Below are 24,235 nucleotides of genomic sequence, written 5' to 3'. Positions count from 1 at the left end.
GCCGCCTCGAAAGGATGTAAATAGGCGGAGCAACTGTTACCGCGAAGGCAACCACCCCAAAGGCAGGGAGGAGCGCGGGGCTTCGTCCGGGCTTCTCCCAGTCGCAACATTAATCATCAAGCAGGTGTTGGTTGCAAGTTTTCAAGGTCAGCCACTCGGAGCAGCGAGTCCCTCCCTGAACCTTGGGGATACGTAGCGCCCGGGTTCGATGTGACTGAGAAATGCTCAGGACGCCAAACAAGGAAGGATCGTAGAGGGGGAGGGTTGTGACCCCAAGACCCATCCCCCAACATCCCCGTAATCTCCCGTCCCCCGCTGCCGGGGCGGGGGTTAGTATGTGACATGTGCCTAACTCTCAGCGGCAACTTAGGCAGCAGGTGTCGGTCCTAAGCAGGAGCCGCTGCTGCTGGGTGCGCTATCGCCCAGCCATGCGGGCCGCGGGCGCACCTCTCGTCCGCACCTCGCGGCTGCTGGTTCTGCTATTGATCAAGGTTTCCGCTTCTCCTGCCCTCGGGTACGCCCTTGCGCCCAGGAAGGAAAATTGTCTGGGAGAAAGCTGTTCACCTACACTGATTCAGCGTCGCAGCAGGGACGCTTGGGGACCAGGAGATTCTGCAGCTCGTGCGCCCAGGGAGGAGGAGCAGGAGGCAGCGGTGCGCTCGGCGCCCCCGTGGGACCTACCGGCCGGTCCCGGCGGTGACCCAGGTGTGGGCAGAGGGGCGGAGGCGCCGGCAGCTGAGCCCTCGGGACCTCCGGCTAGGCCACCTGGAGCCTGGAGGTGGAAAGGTGCCCGGGGTCAGGAGCCCCCTGAAACTTTGGGGAGAGGGAACCCCACGGCTCTCCAGTTCTTCCTTCACACCTCAGAGGAGAAGGAGAAGGGTCCCAAAGGCGCTGGCCTTTCTGGGCGTAGCCAGGAGCAGAGTGCGAGGAAGGAACCCGGAGTCAGCGACCTGTATTATTGGCCAAGGAGAGCTGGGAAACTCCAAGGTTCTCACCACGACCCCCAGCCCAAGACGGTCCATGGGCCGTCGGGGTACGAAGGGCGGACGATTGCACCCCCTGGCAGGGCGCTGGCTCAGAATGGGTCCTCCCTTGAAGGAGTTCATGAACGCGGGGGTCCCCGGCGGGGGAACAGCACGCACCCACACTTGCGACTGAAGAACCCCTTCTACCCGCTGACCCAGGAGTCGTACGGAGCCTATGCGGTCATGTGTCTGTCCGTGGTGATCTTCGGGACCGGCATCATTGGCAACCTGGCAGTGATGTGCATCGTGTGCCACAATTACTACATGCGGAGCATCTCCAACTCCCTCCTGGCCAACCTGGCCTTCTGGGACTTTCTCATCATCTTCTTCTGCCTTCCGCTGGTCATCTTTCATGAACTGACCAAGAAGTGGCTGCTGGAGGACTTCTCCTGCAAGATCGTGCCCTATATAGAGGTAATGCCGTCCAGGGGGTCTCGAGCTACTGGCTTTATTCATTTCTGGGATTTATAGTATCAGGACTGCTGCTCCACACACCTACCTGGCTGCTGAACCCCTGCACTTTTCCTGAGTCTCTTCCCCATTTCTCTTGCCAATCATGTATATACATTGGCATTTATACACTGGGTGTGGGGGGCGGACCTGAGCAGGCTTTGTCCAGTCACCTTCAAACTCATCTGCTCCTGAATTGGGAAATAACTATGATCTCATTATACATAGGATTGTTTAGGTTTTAAATGTATTTCTTTGAATATGGTGTTTTATGGTGTGTGTATATGTATGTGTGTGTGTGTGTGTATATATATATATATATTTGGAGACTGTCAGATTCTAGGGTTAACAAATAATCAGTCTTTGTCATTATTAGACCCTAGCAGAGATAAAGCCCTATATCATTTATCTACTAGGTTTCTAGTGCTCCAATATGATTTATTCCCCAAGAATATTACTAAATTCTTTCCTTAAATATAAAAAATTGAGTAATATTTTGTTTAAAAGAGGAAATCTACTTTTCTTTGTTTGTCACTTGGTCTCGATACATTAGTAACTTCCCAAATTAGTTTTAGGGTCTGGCTGTCTGTCATGCTATCCCATCTGAATTCTTATATTCTTATGTCATTTCTGTCCCTCTGTTTTCATTCCTCAATTTTGTAACCATTTTATTCATTTTGTATGAATGACCTTAAGCAAAAATAACACTTTGTACCTCATGGCACAGAATTTATTGAACATTCTCAAAATATATAGTATATATTTGACATTTGTTAGGGTGTAACAGAGTGACTACTTTTCTAAGACTAGAAAATTTCTTAAGACATAGGGGACACTTAACAGGTTCTGAACTTTGGAAATGAGAATCTTTGAGTAAAATTTTACTGTAACATGCTACAGCTAGTGTCCTTAACCGTTATTATGGTAGTTGGAATTTGCTCTTTAAATGGCTTCTCTTTAAACACCAGCTCTTGGATGGAGCCCAAGTGCTTTGTTGCCAGTTGTGTTTTTAGCCAGCTGGCCCTTGATTTCCTCCATTCAGACTGCCCATTTCATTTATGGAAGCAGAAGAAGAAAAACTAAATATTCCAGAGCCCCTGATCCTGTCTGGCACCAGGGCCAGTGACACTATGTTCAACATTGTTCCGGGGCCCAGAGCTAGGGGAAAAGTAAACATTAAACAGTACCTACTTAGAAAGACCAAGGCAAGAAGCTGTAAATAAGACCCTCTGCTATCCTGGCAGGGATCAGCTGCAGGATCATTGCATGCTTGCTAAATCAGCTGTTGCTGCTTTACCAAGATCTAGGATTTCTCTGTTGCCAAGCTCCAGCTAGCTCCGAAACATCTAATTTATTTGGAAGACAGCTCATTTTTGAATTGCAGAGAAGGAAGTTAAATTTATGGAAGAGAATATGTGTCTACCAGTCATCTTTTCAAGGTCAATTTCAATGTAAGGTTTCTCTGATTGTTTAAATAATGCAGAAGAAATTGACATATGCAAAAAAGAGACAAAAGTAAACCAGTAAGTAAATAGGAGAGTTACTTCCAAGAAGAGGAAAGCATATTGGCTTGTTTTAAATGTACTGGACAGGATAAAATCTTCATATAGAAGAGGGAAAACAATAAAGAAGGCAGAAAAAAGAAACTGGGAAAGAAAAAAATACTAAAGTTCTTTAAAAAACACACACACAAACTTTAAAATAATTTCATTCAAAATCATAACAAACTAGTCAAATTTTGGTGAGTTTTATGAGATCTATGAGTTTCGAGTGATGGTATTTATTATGTATGTGTTTTAATTTTCTTTCTCTAATTTTCTTTCTCTTTCTAATTCTGAGGATTTTAGAAATTTATTTTTTTTCATTTGCATTCAGTTTTTAAATTTAATTCTCATCTCCTGAAGAATAGCAACTATTTTTATTTTTTACTCTGTATTTTCTCCTTCTTCATAGCCCTTTCTGTTTTTTTGGTTATTGGTACAGAGCTTTTTTTTTCCTCTAGAGAAGCAAAGGCTTGAAGTAAAGATTCATTCATTTTTTTCTTGAAAAATTAAACTATAATATACATTTTCACTGTTAGAGTAATGAATAAAGACCTTAAGATTTAGTGTTTCTATACTCATACTTAATCCTGTTCTTCTGAAATAATTCTGTAATATTTCATCATTTTCTGTGAAAATGATCACTACTGTGATCAGACAGTAGTATTAGCTCCACAGTTCCTGATTATGAGTGCAAGAAATACAATCCAAATTTCAGAATAAAGCATTTCTGCCTCTAAGAGGCATTGCTATTTTCACAGAAGTAAGAGGGATCTAATGCCTATTCCATGTTGGGTTTCTTGGAAAAAACGGGGAAGTTGAACTGTGATGCAAATGTCACAAAGACTTCAGCAGACAACATAGGAACTCTAAGGCTGGGATGGTTCTACAGGGATGTCCTGAATGGAGGCCAGAGGACCCAGCCCTTACGGACCTGTCACTGGATGCAAGTTGCTCCCAGGAAGGGGGCATAACCTTGAGCTGGGTGGATCTCTTTGGTCAAGGGCAATCCTATAGAGGAATGCAGCTGGGAGCCATCAACTACCAATAGTCCCAGCAGCTAGGGAAGCCAGCATTTCATTCCTTAAAGGACTTTTCGGTGGGGAAGCAATCTGTGTGGGAACAATAGCATCCACTACAGTGACCTTTGAATTATCACATTGAATTAGAACCAGGTAACATTCTAACTGAATCCCCTCATTTTAAAGATGAAACATGACGCTCAGAGAAGAGAAATGACCCTCCTAAGTATATACACTAGTCAATGGCAACCAGACCCTTCATCTTAACACTTGATGTTGACATTTGGTTATTAGGCAAAAATCTATGAGGCAAAACAGTGTTCAGTGACTGTTTTCTTTTTCTGCTCCTTTTTATCTTTTAAAAAGACTTTTGAATCCAACAGACAGGAAAAAAACAATAAACCTAGTTGACATCGTTTGTTTTATGATGAAATTTATAGCCTATTATATTTTTAAATTTCATCTTCCATCCCATAAACTGACAGTAAATTCCCTAGTTGGTAGCTCATTAAATTTTAAAAAGTTGCAATAATGTGGGACAACTGTACTTTTTAATGTGCCAAAGATGATTATCTTAATAATCAAATATACATATATAGGTTGTACTTTATGTTCTTAACAACTACAAAGTGTCTTAGATTGGGGAGCACATTACAAATATCTTTAAAAACCTTTTCCACAATTTGCCCTCATTGTGAATCTTTTTCTTCTTGGCTGCAAGACTCTGAAAATTATTTGATATTTCATCTCCTTTTATTATCTAGATTTGATCCTTTCTTTCCTTTTTACTTTTTTATATTCCTTATTTGTTGGCTATTCTTCCTTTTTTTTCCCCATCACACACTCTCTACTGATTTATAATGTCTGAGCTACCGTTTTTCTAGTAGTTGCTTTTGCCTTTTTCAATGTTTTTTTTTTTTTTTAATTTTCACCACAATTCATTTTGATTGATCTTTACAGATTTTCTCTGTCTTCTCTTTTGCCTTCATTGGCTTCTCTACTATAGTTCTTTCTTCTTCAGCTTGAGTATTAACATCATCTTAGGGAGGTAGAAGAATTTAGGGGAGAGTTCTGTTTGTATAGAAAAATAGGTATTTCTTCAGCAGAAAGGATAGGTCTTTGCAATTTGCATTCAAGTCTTCTTTTTTATTTCAAAGTGTTGACATAAAGTTTAAGGAGACACTGAGCTTCCAGAGTCTATCTCTAGAAGGGGAGTTCTATTATAGTTAATGTTACTGTGAGTGGGATCATAGTGGGAACATTTGTAGTTGATAATTTCTCTCTTTCTGTTCCAGGATTATGAAGTCTCTGTGGTCTAGTGATAAGTCCCATAAAGACCAAGCGTAGATGAACTGGTAGGAAAGGGGGACAAGAGGGAAGGAAGTCTGGATGGATGGTGGCCAGCCTAACACATACATCATTTTAAACTGGTTTAGCAGAGAGTCACCAGAAAAAACAAAACAAAACAAAACTATACTCCAAGCAATAGTTGTTTGTGGAGAGAGAGTATATGTGTGGCTTGCATATGGAGGTCTGGGTGTGGACTGCAGTAGGAGGATGGCAGAAGAGCTCTCTACCGTACCATTCTCTAGGGATCTAACAAATGCTTCAGTTAATTCAGTCGCTCAGTTGTGTCCAATTCTTTGTGACCCCATAGACTGCAGCACGCCAGACTTCCCTGTCCATCACCAACTCAATGGAGTTTGAGCAATGAAGTTTGCTCAAACTTATGTCCATTGAGTCGGTGATGCCATCCAACCATCTCATCCTCTGTCGTCCCCAGTATTCTTGCCTTGAGAGAACCTCATGAAGAGTATGAAAAGGCAAAAAAAAAGATATAACAAGTGAGACTGAAAGAGGAGAGTGAAAAAGTTGGCTTAAAGCTCAACATTCAGAAAACTAAGATCATGGCATCTGGTCCCATCACTTCATGGGAAATAGATGGGGAAATAGTGGAAACAGTGTCAGACTTTATTTTTGGGGGGCTCCAAAATCACTGAAGATGGTGACTGCAGCCATAAAATTAAAAGACACTTACTCCTTGGAAGAAAAGTTATGACCAACCTAGATAGCATATTCAAAAGCAGAGACATTAGTTTGCCAACAAAGGTCCGTCTAGTCAAGGCTATGGTTTTTCCAGTGGTCATGTATGGATGTGAAATGTGGACTGTGAGGAAGGCTGAGCGCTGAAGAATTGATGCTTTTGAACTTTGGTGTTGGGGAAGACTCTTGAGAGTCCCTTGGACTGCAAGGAGATCCAACCAGTCCATTCTGAAGGAGATAACCCTCGGTGTTCTTTGGAAGGAATGATGCTAAAAATGATACTGAAACTCCAGCACTTTGGGCACCTCATGTGAAGAGTGACTCATTAGAAAAGACTCTCATGCTGGGAGGGATTGGGGGCAGGAGGAGAAGGGGACGACAGAGGATGAGATGGCTGGATGGCATCACGGACTCAATGGACGTGAGTCTGAGTGAACTCCAGGAGTTGGTGATGGACAGGGAGGCCTGGCGTGCTGCAATTCATGGGGTCGCAAAGAGTAGGACATGACTGAGTGACTGAACTGAAAGCCAAATAAAGGCATTGAATGTGGCAACTGGAACTGCTCTTTGCTCATTACATGATGAAAGCCGGCCAGAGTGAAGTGTATCATCTAATCCAGATCTGCTGCTAAATGTATATTTCTCTTTGGATGTCAGTTGGAGGTTTTGAATAACATGTTGTTTTTTAGTTGCTAAGTTGTGTCTAACTCTTTTGCCAGGCTTCTCTGTCCATGGGATTTCCCAGGCAAGAATACTAGAGTGGGTTGCCATCTCCTTCTCCAGGGCATCTTCCCAACCCGGGGATGGAACCCTCCTCTCCTGCACTGGCAGACAGATTCTTTACCACTGAGCCACCAGGGAAACCATGAGAGAATCCTTGTTGTTGTTGTTCAGTTGCTAAGTCCTGTCTGACTCTTTGTGACCCCATGGACTGTAGCCTGCCAGGCTGTCCTGTTCTTCGAATTTTCCTGGCAAGAATACAGAGTGGGTTGCTATGCCCTTGTCCAGACAATCTTTCTGACCCAGGGATTGAGCTCCCATCTCATGTCTGCTGCATTGGCAGGCGTGTTCTTTACCACTAGCGCCACCTGGGAAGCCCTTATATTGCCATACAGGTATGCTATTCTAGACAAATTTCCCTAGAACTCCTACATTCAAGTACTACCATGCTGATCACAGCAGATAGTAACTTTGCTTGACAAGTGCATTTGATATTGGTTTGTTTAGTTGCTAGGTCATTTCTGACTCTTTGCAACCTCATGGACTGTAGCCCACCAGGCTCCTCTGTCCTCGGGATTTCCCAGGTAAGAATACTGGAGTGGGTTGCCAATGGGCTTCTGTGGTGGCTCAGAGGTAAAGAATCTGCCTGCCAAGGCAGAAGACACAGGTTAGATCTCTGGGTAGGGAATATCCCCTGGAGAAGAATTAGTTATACTGATGGACTTTTAAGTGGAAGAACACAGTTTTGAGAGCCATTTGAAAGTTACTAATAATGTTCTCAGGGAAAATAAACTCACTGAATGAGAATGGTACTTAACAAATATTGTATGACTTCCTATTAATCCCGTATAATAATTTTCACATTCCCATGTAAGAAAATATTTGGCTGATAACTCCAAAGAGTTAACCAGAAAAGAAAAAAAAAATAGTGTGTGCCTATGTATAACTCAATTCATGAACAGTGTATGATGAAGCTTATTGAACTTGGGTTCCACCTGAGAAATGTTGTTGTTCAGTTGCTAAGTCGTGTCTGACTCTTTGTGACGCCATGGACTGCAGCACTCCAGGCTTTGCTGTCCTTTACTATCTCCCAGAGCTTGCTCAAACTCATGTCCATTGAGTCTGTGATGCCATCCAACCATCTCATCTTTGGTCGTCCCCTTCTCCTCCTGCCTTCCATCTTTCCCAGCATCAGGGTCTTTTCCAATAAGTCAGTTCTTCACATCAGGTAGCCAAAGCATTGGAGCTTCAGCATCAGTCCTTCCAATGACTATTCAAGGTTGATTTCTTTAGGATTGACTGGCTGGATCTCCGTGCAGTCCAAGGGACTCTCAAGAGTCTTTAGCACCACAGTTCAAAAGCATCAATTCTTCAGATGTCAACCTTCTATATGGTCCATCTCTCATGTCTGTACATGACTACATACATGTCATAGCTTTGACTATATGTACCTTTGTTGGCAAAGTGATGTCTCTGCTTTTTAATACACATGAGGAATGAAAGTTTTATAATAATCAAATGTGAAATTCAAATACTTTCCTTAACAATTGATTATAAGAATGCTTTTCTTTTGTAAAGCTTGCCAATGAAGTAGAAACAAGAATATAGGTTTTTTTTGCTTGCCTCCTAGAGATATCAGTTGGCTTTCAGCTTTTAAGAATTATACACAAAACACCAGCACCCAATAAGGACTAAAGAGCAGCTTGAATAATTCATTATTTTCTATAGTCCTCTTCCATAGATGTCATTATTCATTCATTTATTTACTATCCATTCATTCATTAAACATTTACTGGGCTTTTCTTCTATGTTAGGCACTAAGTTAGGAGGGAACAGGACAGAAAGAGAGGAAAAAGTTTCCAGAGTTCAGTAACATAGATGTGTTACTGCCATTATAGATGAGTGAAACCACGTGCTGTATAGTGTGATAATACTATAAGAGGGGCTTAAACAAGCTGTCATGGAGGTTCAGGAATGGCCCTGGAATCGGTCATCTCACAACTGTTCTTCCTCTCTCCAAAGATGAAAAACTCAAGTGAAAACTATGTTCCCTTTCATTCTTTTTCAATCATATTCTTACTATTAGTTTTCATAAATATGTACAGCCTAGAGCCGTGGTGAAAAGCTACAACTATTAGTTTTTGCTTTCTTGTTTTTTCAGTTTGTCCTAGGATATGAGGTGTATGAGATATTTCAGCAGATATGACTGTCCTAGACATTTCATTTAGAATACAGAATTATTCTAAATATTGTTAAATGTTAAATTATTATTTGGAAATACAATGCCTGAGATAACCATTTCCGAGTTGGAATTAGTCATCCTTATTAGTCATAAAGACATTAAGTAAATCAAGTTTTAAAATTGTACTTAAATGAATGGTTTATTTAGCAGTGCAGTAGCAGAGTGTTAAATGATGTCCTTTTCTTCTGAAAATCTCTTAAACATACCAATTGTTTAATTTGACCTTAGAGGACCTGGGAAGAAAGGCTGACAAGAGAGATACTTTACACCTTATTATAGAGCCAGGGAAAATGGAAGCATGGAGAATTGGAGTCATCCCTCAAACCCACAATCAACTTTAGGGCTTACCCTCAGTTTTTGAGGGCTTTCAAAGTATCTGGTTATATCAACAAAATGTCCTTCAACAGCGAAAAAGAAGTAAATATTTATGCAAAAGCAAAATAGATCTGAGCTTCTAAGTCTGCCCAAGGCTGAGAAAGTAAGGCTCTATCTTGTCCTCCACCCTTGTACTACATGGGCCGTGAGAGAAGGGTCCCACCTTTAATAGCGCTTCCTGTGAACTGTAGGCCTTCCCTGGTGGCTCAGTGGTAATGAACCCACCTCCAATGCAGGAGACTTGGGTTAGATTCCTGTGTTGGCAAGATCCCTTGGAGAAGGAAATAGCAACCCATTCCAGTATTCTTGCCTGGGAAATCCCATGAACAAATGAGCCTGGCAGGCTACAGTCCTAGGTTTAATGGTATCCCATTGGAAGCACAGGGCTCTGAGTCTGGGATGTGGACCAAGTGGGGAGAAGAATGCGTAGACCACTGTGCATTGAGATTTGTCCCTGACACTGCACTTCTGCACCCATCCTCCAGGGATCCTCTGTCATTTTTCTTGCCATGAATTGACCTGCCAGGGTCCCATAATTAACCTTGTTGCCAAGACTAACTCTTAGGCATCCTTATGAGAATGGTATTCTTTGTGCCAGAAGAGATGATCTCTTCTAAAATTTCAAGGTGGAGTGGAGAACAGAATTGCTACAACCTCAAATCTGGGCTCTTTCTATTTGCAGAGTCGGTACAGACATTTTCCATAAAACTTCCATAAAAACCGGATATAATCACAGTTTCAGACTTATTCTTGAGATAGAATACTTTCAGCTTGTGAATTTCTGATGGTTTTCAATGTGATCTATCAGCACACTTGAGTGGTTCACAGCATGAACGAAGCCAAGGTCACTGATTTGATCCTAGCCTAGAATGAGTCATTTCAATTAGGTCTATGACTGTACTCGGGGCTGCCATTTTTCACTCCCTTCTCATCACTTCCTGCCTTCAGGGAACTTGCCTCCTACCTCTGCTACTTCTCCTTGGTTCAAATTTCTCTCGTATAGGAAAAGCATCTGGTAACTAATTCACAGTAAGATGTGACATTTAGAGATATATGTCTTTTATAAGAAGGATGAATGAAGAAAGGGTATTACTTCTTAACCTATTACCCAGAATGGGATTTTGGTTAAGAACAGAGAAATTTTGTCTTTAAATATGGTCTCTCAATGCCATTCAGATCATAATTACCTAACAACAAATGGATGAGGCCAGTTCTGATTTTGTCTTTAGCTTAGGTTCACCACCATGTGCAAGGGATTGCTTGCTGTCCAAGGAGTCCCGTGGACAGCAAGGAGATCAAACCAAGGAAATCAGCCCTGAATATTCATTGGAAGGACTGATGCCAAAACTGAAGCTCCAATACTTTGGCCACCTGATGCGAAGAGCTGACTCAGTGGAAAAGATCCTGATGCTGGGAAAGATTGAGGGCAGAAGAAGGGAGCAACAGAGGATGAGACGGTTGGATGGAATCACAGACTCAATGGACATGAATTTGAGAAAACTCTGAGAGATAGTGAAGGGCAGGGAAGCCTGGCATGCTGCAGTCCATGGGGTCACAAAGAGTCATACAGCACTTAGCAACTGAACAACAACAACATGACCATATACAATGGTGCAATGTCATTATTCACAAGGAAAAACAAGTGAAAATTTGTTACTGGTCTTTGGAAACTCATCAGAACCCCTAGATGAAAACAACATTATAATATTAAGAGTTGAAATCTAGACTTTGGGCTTGTGGGAAATACTACATTTTGAAATGAATTTCTAATTATTGAGAATAAATTTGGAATGCATAAATTCCTTAAGAACTGTTGATTCCAATAGATGGCTTGCATTTTAGGACAAATGATGTTAAACTTGCTTCAGTTGCATTTTTTTTTTTTACCAATAAGCATTGGCATATTTATGTTTAAATTATAACATTTTAGATAAGTTGTAGCAAAATGATTTTTTTTAACTGCAAAGGAATGTACTTCTACAGAAGTCCAAAGTTGGAATTGTTAGGAATGTCAAGGTAGGAATGATAAAAGTAAAAGGATAAATACAAATTTTAGGATGCTATATTGACTTTTAAATAGTCTCTCTTTTTTTTTTTTCACTGAGTAAGAACATGTTACCAAGTTTAAAAATGAGGGAGTAAAGTTGAGAATGCAGCAGTAATGATAGTTGATACCTTGAAACTTGTCTTTCCCTGACACTGGAAATCATGTAAAGATGAAGTAGGATGGATACAATTGAAATAAATAGATATGTATGATGTGCGGTTGTATCAGATTAAATCTCAGTGATTTTGATAAAAGTAAGAAACCTTCTTTTGGACTGTGGAAGAGTGTCTGTGAAGGGCTTTGTTTCATTTCAGAGGCCTGTGCGTCCTTGCCAGGGTTGAGACACATCTCTCCTACTCACTCTGTATTTTGGTTTGGAAAAGCTAATACAAGTGTGTCCCTGCCACAGGATCGTGATTAGCATGTACTCCAAAATGAAGACCTTTTGATAAAGGCCATCACATTGATAGTGATGCGTAAAGTGGCTTTGAAAAACATGGTTTCTACACTGTTGCTCAAAAGAGTCTCTGGTGGGGAAATTGCCCTGAGAGTTTCGAGGAGGTGCATTATGGAAAATGCAAGAGGAAGCCAGAGATGCAAGCTCAAGCCATTTAGAGTTTCACAGGAAACTCTACCCTGTGCTCCTCCTGCTTTTTTCCTGACTGATTGTTAGGTCTCTCACCATGGACTTATAATGGGTTATCATTCATGGCCCAAATGAATGGGTTTTCTTAACAATGATGCCCTTGTTGTGAGGGTTACTTGTGTACAAAGGACAGCCCATAAATAGATGCACTTGTCTTTCTGAGGTAAAATGTAAGTTAGGCGAGAGTACAGTTGTCATGACTTTAGTTAGAAATTTTCCTGTTTTATAAAAATCAGTGTATTCCAGTTGCTTCACTATAGTTAAGCATGTGGGTTCAATGTCATATGAAAGAATTTTTGCTTGGAAGTCCATCAGTCTTTTCTTTCCCCACCAGTGTTATCACTGATGTCTATCAGAGGGTTTAGCAAATACACTGTTTGTTTGGTATGGGTTAAACTTTCACAGCTTGACTTCATTCGTAAAGGTTTCTTTTTTGCCTGTCTGCAGGAGGCTTCTGAGAAGTGGAGCTATAGCTACCACAGGATTTTCGTAGATGACTGTTTTTCATAACATATCCATGTGCTCTTTCTTCACATCATTTTGAATGAACAGGGATTTAAAACAGTACTAGCTGAAGACAGTACTTTCCTCTCAACTGGATGTTTGTACTGAGTTAGAACCTTAAATGGTAGGGAGAACTCCTGTGCATCGGAACTGCTGCTTTCCGACGTGAGGGTCTCCACACGCCCTGTGCCTCTGCGGTCCCTTGAAGCAACACTGCAGGTGACCGCAGGTGACCACAGCTGCCCACAGCCTCGCTGTTCTAGGTGTTGACTGGGCAGCAACATTTGCTGTTGTTCTTCTTCCAGGACACAAAGAAGAGCACAGCATTGCTGGTGGAAGAAAAGATTTCAGAGTTGTTTTAATTCTCCAGTGCCTGTATTTTGATGCCAATCCCCTCAAAATGATATATTTTCCCAAATAGTTAAAGATTTCTGCTTCTAGCTTTCCTTTGATCTTGATTCTCGGAATTAACCATCTTGTCCATTCAAAGTGTTTACATTTCTGCTTCTGTTGATGTTAATTATTCCTCCCGTTGCAGTTTAATTAATAAGAGATTGCATCTCACGCATTCCATCTCTCAGAATATGGCTTCAAAGAACTAACTATCTAAGCTAACGCTTAAAGCTTTACTCCCAAGAGCATATTTCTAGTGATATGGAATTTTAGCAATCAGATATGGTCATTAAATGCAGACAGATCCAGCCTTCATGATACAGTTTTATAATTGTATATAATTGCACCATTCATCTTGGTAGAATTTCTAATGAGCTGTATGTAAACAAGTATATTTAAAAATTGTGATAGAAATCTTTTCATGGCCAAATGTTACTCCAACATTTAGCAATTCTAATTACATGGATAGATTCCATATCTGAGTAAACAGAAATTAGCCCACCACTCCTTGTCCAACTGATTTTTATCCATGTATTTCTGTGGTATACAGTTAGTTTTCTACAAAGGTTTACAGCCTCCTGTAAATAACTTGGGAAAGTACTGAGTGGGGACCTCGTGCCTTTCTCGCTGTTTCACATCATGTTTCAAGTGCATAAGTGAATTTATAGAAAAATATCTGGAGTAATAACACTGCAGGCAGTGGCAGCAGGAGAGAGTAGCTATCTAGGACTGGCATTTGGGATGCAGTTGCTCTTGGCAACTGCGTGGTTAGTGCTGTCTGTATTTGGGGAGGTGTTTGTCTCAGAGGTTCTTTTAACAACTCTCTGTAGCTCTTGTGACCTTCCTGGATGGTTTACCTCATTTCAGCTGGATCTTAATTGCAGAGAATTTTATCAGAGAGAACAATTTGAAAGTAGATAGCTAAATGCAGGAATTTCCTGAAATTTGTGTATGACAACTGAGAAGTTTCCCGTAATCCGTGGTTTGTCAAGAGCTGCTGCTGCTGCTAAGTCACTTCAGTCGTGTCCGACTCTGTGCGACCCCAGAGGCAGCAGCCCACCAGTCTCCCCCATCCCTGGGATTCTCCAGGCAAGAACACTGGAGTGGGTTGCCATTTCCTTACACATCAAATATATTTGAAGTCCTCAGTACTGCAGCTCTCAGGAGTATGGTTGAAGAACTGAGCATCTTCAAATAAAATAAAATGTGGAAGGATTCCTGAGTGAAAAAAATCAAGGCACATGTAAATCCTGCTTAACATTTGCCTTAATTTTTTATTTTTTAATCTTGTGGGATGAGTTATCCAAAATCTATAACCCCCCCTTTTTTTTTGCTTTTTGAAGCAGTGAACATCTTTTCATTGAGAATGAAAATGCAGCAAAGTTTATGGTATCCAAGGAGCTGATAATCTGACACACCTGTTTTATTATCTGTCCACCTACATTCATTTGCTCTTTGCTGTTACCTCACATTAAATGCTTTCTAACAGATTTGAGATAGGTATGCAAATGATAGCTCCTGCAGTAATTGGCTCAGATTTTAAATCTCTAGATTTAAAATGATGGAGATCAATCGGGGAGAAGATACTATCTCTTGTGCGTTGTGTATTCTCTGTAAGTAATGATAGAAAATTACCAAGCAAATAGATTTTGTGAGCCTCTAAGAGACTGCTTCTTCTCAGAGTCTAGTATTTTCATATTGCCAAGTTGTCCTTTTAATAGAAATGTTATTCATAATTTAAAAAGGCTGCAGAGCATAAACTTCTGTAGCTTTGTATTTCTGGACTGACTGTGGAAACAGGGTGACAAGGAAATATGCATATGATTTGCTTCAGTGAAGATGGTGCAGAAAGTCTTGATGAGGACTCTTGTACATTGAATAGCCTGAGAATTTTTTTGTTGTTTGTGCTTTACAGTCTTATAGAGAGATGACTCAAAACACTTGCAGAGCTAATATATACATAAAAACTTCCAAAAATCTGTACAAGAAAATACAGCAATTTCCAAATAATACTGTTTGGTGCAGACCTTTAGAAAATGACACATTCTTCTTAGATTTCCAAAATGTGATATTAACAAATTATTGACATAAAACATAATCTGTTCTTAGGACAGTTGCACAGTATGGACTTCAATTTTAGAATTATTTTGAGTCTCTAGCATAAGTGAAAAATATATTTCTATTAAGGTGAACAACTCATTAAGTTGAAAGTTAATTTTAAAAAGGTAAATGTGAAGATGACTCAGGCATATTACATTGATATTTATGCTGATGTTTATGGAAAACTTCATGAAGACTTCGTAGTAAAAGAACTGTGGTTATAAGTTTAACCATGACCTCTTGATTTGCTCTGATATAGACTTTATTATTCCTATTTTCCTTCATTTTTGCTTTTCATACAGCTAACCCCTCATTTTATCTCACTTTCAGACTGTCTCTACCAATAGTTATGAGAATAATCAGGACATGCATGCAGTATCCTTATTTTCCATATGAGAACTAGTAGACTCTAATATGTAGTGTATAAGAAGCAAGGCTATTTGCCATTGGAATTCATAGAATCCACAAGGCAAGTTTCTATTTTTCCAGGGAGAGTGACAGCTTAAATGTAGTAGGTAAACAGTTAATGTTTTGAGTGCTGAAATTGTTCGGACGAATGGTTTTCCTTTTGTCAACATGGTCCTTTAGAGTCCTAAAAATTTAGACATTCATGTATATTAATTATATATATATATACACACGTTTGTGTGTGTATGTGTGCATGCATGCTAAACCACTTCAGTTATGTTTGACTCTTTGTGACCCTGTGGATCGTAGCCCGCCAGACTGCTCTGTCCATAGGGTTCTCCAGGCAAGAATACAATACTGGAGTGGGTTGCCTTGCCCACCTCCAGGGGATCTTCCCAACCCAGGGATGGAACCACATCTCCTGCATTGACAGGTGGGTTCTTTACCATTAGTGCCACCTGGGATGCCCATTTGAATGTAGGTATTTGGGGTAAACCCCAAAGCAGCCCATTCACTTAAGGTATTTTCTGTTAGTCTCCTGTTTTATCTGAACGTTCAGGAACAGTTTACCTCCTATCCATTGTCCTTGTTTAAATATATAAATAATGACTTCATTTATTAAACATTAAATTAATTTCACCCCAAACAGTGGAGTAAATTTGGTGCTCTCAGATGATTACTCTGCTTATCTTGTGACTTTGAGAACCGCCTTACCTCTCTTGGTTGTCTATGAGGTAGCTGATCTTTATGCTTCCTTCCAGCTTTAATATTTTTTGGCTCCATGACCCAGAGCCACTATATTTCTTCTTCTTCTTTTTTTCTTCTATTTTTATTTGTTGTCCTTACCATGATTCATCAGAAGTCACCAACAACAGTTACCCATGCCTGATTCCAGGAAATGGTTCTTTTCTTTTGGGGGGTACTTTTCGGCCATCTGTATTTATTGCCTAATGTTTTGATCTTTCAGAGATGACCCAGGATAAACATATTCTATCTTCCTTGTGCAGGTTGCTTCTCTGGGAGTCACTACGTTCACTTTATGCGCTCTGTGTATAGACCGCTTCCGGGCGGCCACCAACGTCCAGATGTACTATGAAATGATAGAAAACTGTTCTTCCACAACCGCCAAACTTGCTGTGATATGGGTGGGCGCTCTCCTGCTAGCCCTGCCGGAAGTGGTGCTCCGCCAGTTGAGTAAGGAGGACCTGGGCTTGAGCGGGCGAGCGCCTGCCGAGCGCTGCGTTATCAAGATCTCCCCCGACCTCCCCGACACCATCTATGTCTTAGCCCTCACCTACGACAGCGCTAGACTCTGGTGGTATTTCGGCTGTTACTTCTGTTTGCCCACGCTTTTCACCATCACCTGCTCTCTAGTGACTGCAAGGAAAATCCGCAAAGCCGAGAAAGCCTGTACCCGGGGGAATAAGCGACAGATCCAGCTAGAAAGCCAGATGAACTGTACAGTCGTGGCTTTGACCATTTTATATGGATTTTGCATTATTCCTGAAAACATTTGCAACATTGTGACTGCTTACATGGCCACAGGGGTTTCCCAGCAGACAATGGACCTTCTTAATATCATCAGCCAGTTCCTTCTGTTCTTTAAGTCCTGTGTCACCCCTGTTCTCCTCTTCTGTCTCTGCAAACCCTTCAGTCGGGCCTTTATGGACTGCTGCTGCTGCTGTTGTGACGAGTGCATTCAGAAGTCGTCCACGGTGACCAGTGATGACAATGACAACGAATACACCACAGAACTGGAGCTCTCACCTTTCAGTACCATACGCCGGGAAATGTCCACCTTTGCTTCTGTTGGAACTCATTGCTGAAGGAGTGAGCACAGCCTTGGGTTGGCTTAGCTTTCTTTTTTTGTTTGTTTGATTTTCATACCCTGCGAAAGTTTTTACTCCTATTTTTCCTTACTGGGAAAAAATGCAAAAGAAAAAACAAAGAAGAGAAATATTAACTATTGGTAGAACTGATTTTGCAAATTAATATTTGTGCTTTGAAAAAGAAGTTTATATTTAGTTATTTAAGAAGTATGGGAGGCCCATAATTTTAGATCATTTTATCTGGTATGGTGCTAATATTTTATTTGAAAAAAAGTGACTGCACCTTAATTAATTGCTAACTTTTGTTCTTTTAAAAAATATAATCACTGTATATTGGTTATAGCCATGTGATTTTGTAGGCTATTTTCTGTTTGAGTTGTGACTGAAAGTATATTGTATGTGGTTTTGTGAGAAGAGTTGTAGTTAAGAAGCATTCACCAAGTAGCACCAAATAAATGACACTTTATTCTTTAACCTCATTGTCAATCTACTTTTAACCAATATTCAATAAATATTTTACTTGCCTTAAATACACAATTACTGGTTTTATGCATGATTTAAAATTGACCTTATAGTTTTATAAATTCTATTTTCCTTTAAGGCTTCTCTGATAGCTCAGTTGGTAAAGAATCCGCCTGCAATGCAGGAGACCCCAGTTTGATTCCTGGGTTGGGACGATCCCCTGGAGAAGGGATAGGCTACCCAGTCCAGTATTCTTGGGCTTCCCTTGTGACTCAGCTGGTAAAGAATTCGCCTGCAATGTGGGAGACCTGGATTCGATCCCTGGGTTGGGAAGATCCTCTGGAGAAGGAAAAGGCTACCCACTCCAGCATCCTGACCTAGAGAATTCCCTGGACTCTATAGTCCATGGGCTTGCAAAGAATTGGGCACGATTGAGTGACTTTCACTCAGTTGACTCTTTTCCTTTAAGATTGGAAACCACTATGTTACAAAGAAGTTTCCCCAACAGTACTATTTATATGTATGATTCATAAAACTATATTATGTGTTTCAAAAATGTATTTTTAATATTCAGATAGAGATGCAAATTACTTCCAAATATTTATAAAATATGAATAAATAGCAGAGTAGGAAGAAACTACTTAAAAAAAAAATTTTACCTCTTAACCAGCATATAGAGTTACAGGTTTTCCCATGAGGAATTATGAGTGGAACCAAAGATGAAAAAACAATGCATTTGTCCTCTATTTCATCTAAACACTGACCTCTGAAGCACCATGAATTCTATGTGAAGCACTTTGAGTTCTTATTTTTCTCCTTTTAAAAAATGAACTTGGTTAAATCTGTGTGGCTTAATTTCTTTAATAAATTACAGTATAGTGGAATAATAAAATATTTATACATCATGATTAAAACACTTAAATATTCAAGTACTACCTTTAAATTAATATTCTGTAAACTCCCAACAAAAAAAACTAGTCCTCTCCATTTGAATTATATGAATCCCTGAAGGAGTTCAAGTAAAAGCAGTTGTATAAGATGCCTGCCACGTGGGACACATCCCTAATCAGATGGCAGAGGCAGTGACCTGAGTGACTCAGTGTGATTGTCATGTTGCTGTCCTCAGAAAAATCATATAGGGGAACCCAACTTTCTGGCTGGAAACTGCCCTGCGTGTTTTCTGCTTGTCAATTTCTGTACTGTTTGATATAACTGAGTAGCACATTTTTTCTTCCTGACTAAATGTTATTTAAATCAGTACACTTTAGTGCTAGAAAAATTAAAAGTACTTAATTCAGACCACTCGTTTTCTGCATGAAACCCAGATTAAATAAATAACAGTGCCCAGAATATCTCCTTTTCCCCAGTCCAGTATTCTTCAAAGGGATTTCCCCCGCTACTGTCTGTATTTCAGACTTTGAGGAAGAATAAAAACAAGGCACCGTTGTTCCTCTTACAGATCCCTGTAATAGGTCTTTGGAAATGAGGATGCCTGAACTAGGTTTTGGCTGCTGAGCAGATCAACAATTATCATTCCACAGTGTATCTCATGATATTTAGTTGAAGAACTGACTTACTGGAAAAGACCTGACGCTGGAAAAGATGGAAGGCAGGAGGAGAAGGGGATGACAGAGGATGAGATGATAGGATGACATCACCAACTCAACAGACATGAGTTTGAGCAGACTCCTGGAGATGGTGAAGGACAGGGAAGCCTGGCATGCTGCAGTCCATGGGGTTGCTAAGTCACATGACCTAGTGACTGAACAATGACAGCAATAAATCAAGAAACTGATTGAGCATGTGGTACGGAAAAGATTCTGTGCTATAATCTGCAATAAATAAATATAAATAAAGCTTAGTGTCAGACCTTATAAAAACAGTTGGGGTGTGCTAAGAAGAAAGGAATAAGACACATATATAAACAGGTATGACATCCTCTGGGACTGGTTAGGAAGGTTTAAAGTTCTAGGATGGTTTATATAGAGCACCTCAGATGAGAGGAAATCACTAATGACTCTATAGGATGACTGGAGGGGTAGGCTTTCAGAAGGAGCTGATGAAAGGCAATGGGAGAAGTGAACACTTCAGGAGGAGAGAGATGAACAGAGGAATAGAGGAAGGCATCCTGGCCTGTGCCTGAAGAACAGATAGTCCAGTTAGGTTCCTATACTATGTGTGAACAGAAACCTCATGGAAAATCCTGATGAAAATTTGTGTTTAAAACATATTATAAAAGGGTATTAGCTTTATGTTTTTGGCATTCAAAATACTCTGTATTCACGTGAGAGGCCCTGCCTTCCCCGTTCTCCATGTTGTTGTTCAGTTGCTAAGTTGTGTCCGGCTCTTTTGCGACCCTATGGACTGTAGCCTGCCAGGCTCCTCTGTCCATGGGGTTTCCCTGGCAGAAAAGCTGGAGTGGGTTGCCATTTCCTTCTCCAGGGGATCTTCCCAACCCAGGGATCAAAGCCACATCTCCTGCATTGGCAGGAGTGTTTTTTATCACTGAGTCACCAGGGAAGCCCCTCTTCCCCATACTCTCATATTAATACAAGATGTACATTAATAGTAGGAAATAGGAGCTTCCTCTCCCCACATTCACACTGGTCCTGAACTAAACATTGTTTGGTAGGAGCTTGATTCCTCGGAGAAATACTTAAGATATTTCTATCAAGAAATTTTATTCTCTGACCCTTCACCATCATTTTAAAAATAGATGGACTTTTCCCAGTCTTCAAGGATTCTCCAAGATAATAGGTGGAGGTTTCTCCTTGGTAATTTGAATTCATCTTACATTTTAAAGTACTCTTTGATTACTTTGTGAGTTTGGCTTTCTCTGTTCTCTTTCTTGGCAGAATATTCCCAGTGTACCTGATTATGGCTAACCCTTCTCATATAGAAAGAGGAAGGAAAAACATTACAAGTTTCTGTAATTTCAAACTCATGTTTTATGTTCTCTCCTTGTTTCTTGGGAGTAAGAAAATATATGCTATGTTTCTTGGTCCCTGTCTTTTAGTGAAAGCAAGTGAGAAGTATTTACTGAACCCCAGTTTGCTTTGATACTTTTAATGTTAGTTTTTGAATTCAAAGCGATCAGTGTGGTACCTGTAATAGATTGGAATTACATTACTTCAGAGCTTAAAGTGATCTCGAAGTCTTAGAGTATTAATTACTCAGCTCTTTGTATGTGCAAAACTGATTTTCTGAGAAGTTAACCGAGTTACACAAAGTCGCATAATTTGACCCTAGTTGAATATTGACTTAGTTTGAGAATTTTCTAAGACTAGATAGAAGACTTCCTTCCAGGAATTATAAATGATAATTCTTTTCAGCGTAACCAGAGGGGTCATAGCAATCTATGAAACACTCTTGATTAAGATAGAAGATAGTGAATGTTCAGTAACTACTTGCTCAATGAAACAATAAACAAATCTTTAAATGAAAGAACTCTCAGAAAACACAGTTTAGCAAAAATACAGATAGAATACCATGACTATGGTTAAGAAGCAGTGACATAGAAAAAAAAAGAAAAGAAAATATGGTTTCTGTGTAACTGTGTCCAGCACTAATCAAATGATGTAAATATGTATGGCCATATGCATGGTGTATATATATATATATATATATATACACACATATACATATATATATAATGTTATAGACAAATTGTAAAGACTAGGTGCTACAACTGACTCTTCAAGCCTCTCTATCCCAAAGTTATTAAGTCCAGGTATCCTAAAATCCACTTTAGTTCGTTGCACATTTATGCCTTCAGTCATTCACTCCATTCATTCAGTTTAACACCTATTGCTGACTTTGTGCAGTGGCAGCATCATAGCCAATGATGTTTATCCATGACACAATTATTGGTAATTTAAAACCCTTGCATGCTAGACACTATGATAAATCCCAGGGACAATATAGTGTGTGATTTAGATATAATTCAGTCCCTTTTGGAGTTTACATAATGTGCAGTGCCTAAACATAAGATTATTCCCTACACATAGATTATTCCCTCTATTGAGTATTTAGTGAAAATGTGAGTAGTGCTGAAAAAGAAAAGTTCAGGAAGAAAAGTTCTCTGAGAGTTTGTTATAGGGGATCCTGACCTAGTGATGGTGTCAGAGAAAATTCTCTTGGTGAAAAGCTCAGAGAGAGGAAGGAAGTGCGTTAAGGCTCTTCATGGACACAGACAGGTTTTCCAGGTGGTGCTAGTGGTAAGGAATCTGCCTGCCAATGTAGGAGACACACGGGTTTGATACCTGGGTGGGGAACATACCCTGTGTAGGAAACGGCAACCCACTCCAGTATTCTTGCCTGAAAAATCCCAAGAACAGAGAAGCCTGGCGGGCTACAGTCTGTGGAGTTGCCAAGAGTTGGACACCACTGAGCAACTGAGTATGTGTGTGTTGGAATTACATTACTTCAGAGCTTAAAGTGATCTCAAAGTCTTAGAGTATTAATTACTCAGCTCTTTCTTTGTGTGTGCATGCACACGTGCGTGCACACACACATACACACACACACACACGGACACAGACAGAGCAAGCCCAGGTACCAAGAAGGACCAAGAAGCCTGGCATGAAGAAAGCAAAGGCAAACATGAGGCCAGAGTTTGTATGAAACAAATTGCTGTTCATCTACAAAGGGTTTTGGTTACATGTAGGTAAAATAACTTCACTTCATCAATGTTAGACTGCCCTGTGGTTCATGGGAGACTGCTTATCATTGTGATTAGAAAACTGGCTTTCTTTTATATTTAACATAACAGCCTCACAATTCTGAGTCTTGATTTTTCATTATATTTCACTGAATTGTGTTTCCACACTTTTACCTCAAATATTGCAATGTGAAATAGGATAATTAGTCATTAATTGAAGAAATCATGTTGGTATAAGTAGATCATTGTTATTTGCTACCAAGTTATGAGATCTTTGATTCCTACAAAGATCAAAGGAAACACTTTGATTCCTCTGCTGCTAAATCAAAAACTGTCCATTGCATTTATAAACTTACAGAGAATTAGCAGTCTTTTGGCCCCAGTGCTCAGAATTTAAAGATTGATTTTAAAAAATAGTATGGTAATCAATCTCAAAGTGATCATTCTCTTGAACCAGTAATACTTTAATCAATTACATAACTGTTAAATGACATTTTCATTTCCTATTACTTCTACTGCTGTCAATTCCACAAACTGAATTCAATATTTTTCTTCAAGTTTTAAAAGATATAAATAATTCATGTGAAATACATTCTGTGAAATCCATAGAAACCTTCTGAGTTGAATGCCTTGCTGTCTATATATAGACAGAGATGTGACTGGTTTGTTTTACTCTTTAGATATTTACACCAAATTTAAGTATGGGTGTGTTTGTGTGCATGTAGTGTGTGTGCTGGGTTGTATCCAACTCTTTGTGATCCCATGGACTGTAGTCTGTCAGGGTCTTCTGTCCATGGAATATTCCAGTCGGAAATCCTGGAGCAGGTTGCCATTTCTTCCTCCAGGGAATTTTCCCAACCCCGGAATAGAACCTGGGTCTCTAGCGGCTCCTGCATTGGCAGCGGATTCTTTACCACTGTACCACTTGGGAAGGGGTAACTTTTGTAATTTTATTCCTTTTATTTGTCTTTGAATTGATCCTGTGTTTAGACACAGGTCTATTAGGATTTCTTTTCCCTAATCAAACAAAATATGATGAACTTGATAAAATTTGAAAGTTTGCTACAGACAGAATTTGGAAATTTAAGGAAACAGTATCTCCGAAGAGAAAAAGAAAGGGAGAGGAGAGGACATTTGGGGTGTCTAGAATAAACTGGGATGGTTATGAGGGATGCTTTCAAAGAAGTTCATGAAAATACCATAGTCATATTTTTCCTATCCCTCTTCTTCCACTAATGACTTTTATTCCTGATTTTGTTATTGTTTCCAATTTTGTTCACCGAGAAGAGTGGGCTCTGATCACCAATACTTTTGAGGCAGTGGAACAGTGACCTATATCAGGAGGCATTTCAATAATGGGGAAGCTATGTTGGGAGGTATGATTATGTGCTTTAGTCATTCAAAAACACATCCATGGTTTTGTTTAAAAACATATTCTAAACATGTAGATACATTTAAAAACTCTCTACAGCTTGCTTCTATCACATGGACATTTCATGATTCAGGTTTAGAGCTATTACGAAGGAAAATGCTAAGTCGTGTCCAATTCACGCGATCCCATGATCTGTAGCCTGCCAGGCTCCTCTGTCCATGGAATTCTCTAGGCAAGAATACTGGAGTAGGTTGCCATTTCCTTCTCCGGCGGAATCTTCCCAACCCAGGAATAGAACCCAGGTCTCCAGCATTGCAGATATATTCTTTACCGACTGAGCTATGTGGGAAGCCCAAAGCTATTAAGAACAGTTTGTAAAGGCAAATATGTTCTTTT

General features: G+C 40.1%; 1 protein-coding gene across 1 annotated transcript; it reads left to right on the top strand.

The window, feature by feature from the left end:
- The first annotated feature begins 428 nt into the window (after window positions 1-428).
- On the top strand, window positions 429-17,342 carry GPR37 (G protein-coupled receptor 37). Its single transcript, XM_052639190.1, has 2 exons — window positions 429-1,439; window positions 16,524-17,342. The coding sequence occupies exons 1-2, from the start codon at window positions 429-431 to the stop codon at window positions 17,340-17,342; spliced, it is 1,830 nt and encodes a 609-aa protein (XP_052495150.1).
- Window positions 17,343-24,235: the final 6,893 nt, after the last annotated feature.

This window comes from Budorcas taxicolor, chromosome 4 (assembly GCF_023091745.1).
Source record: "Budorcas taxicolor isolate Tak-1 chromosome 4, Takin1.1, whole genome shotgun sequence".
In the NCBI taxonomy this organism is placed as follows: Eukaryota; Metazoa; Chordata; class Mammalia; order Artiodactyla; family Bovidae; genus Budorcas; species Budorcas taxicolor.
This window is presented reverse-complemented; position numbering and strand designations above follow the sequence as displayed.

Bases quoted from the DNA above. Each gene is read 5' to 3' on its own strand.
- GPR37 (XM_052639190.1), top strand. From the start codon at position 429: ATGCGGGCCGCGGGCGCACCTCTCGTCCGCACCTCGCGGCTGCTGGTT. The intron at 1,440-16,523 runs GTAATGCCGTCC...TTCCTTGTGCAG, and splicing joins AGATCGTGCCCTATATAGAG to GTTGCTTCTCTGGGAGTCAC.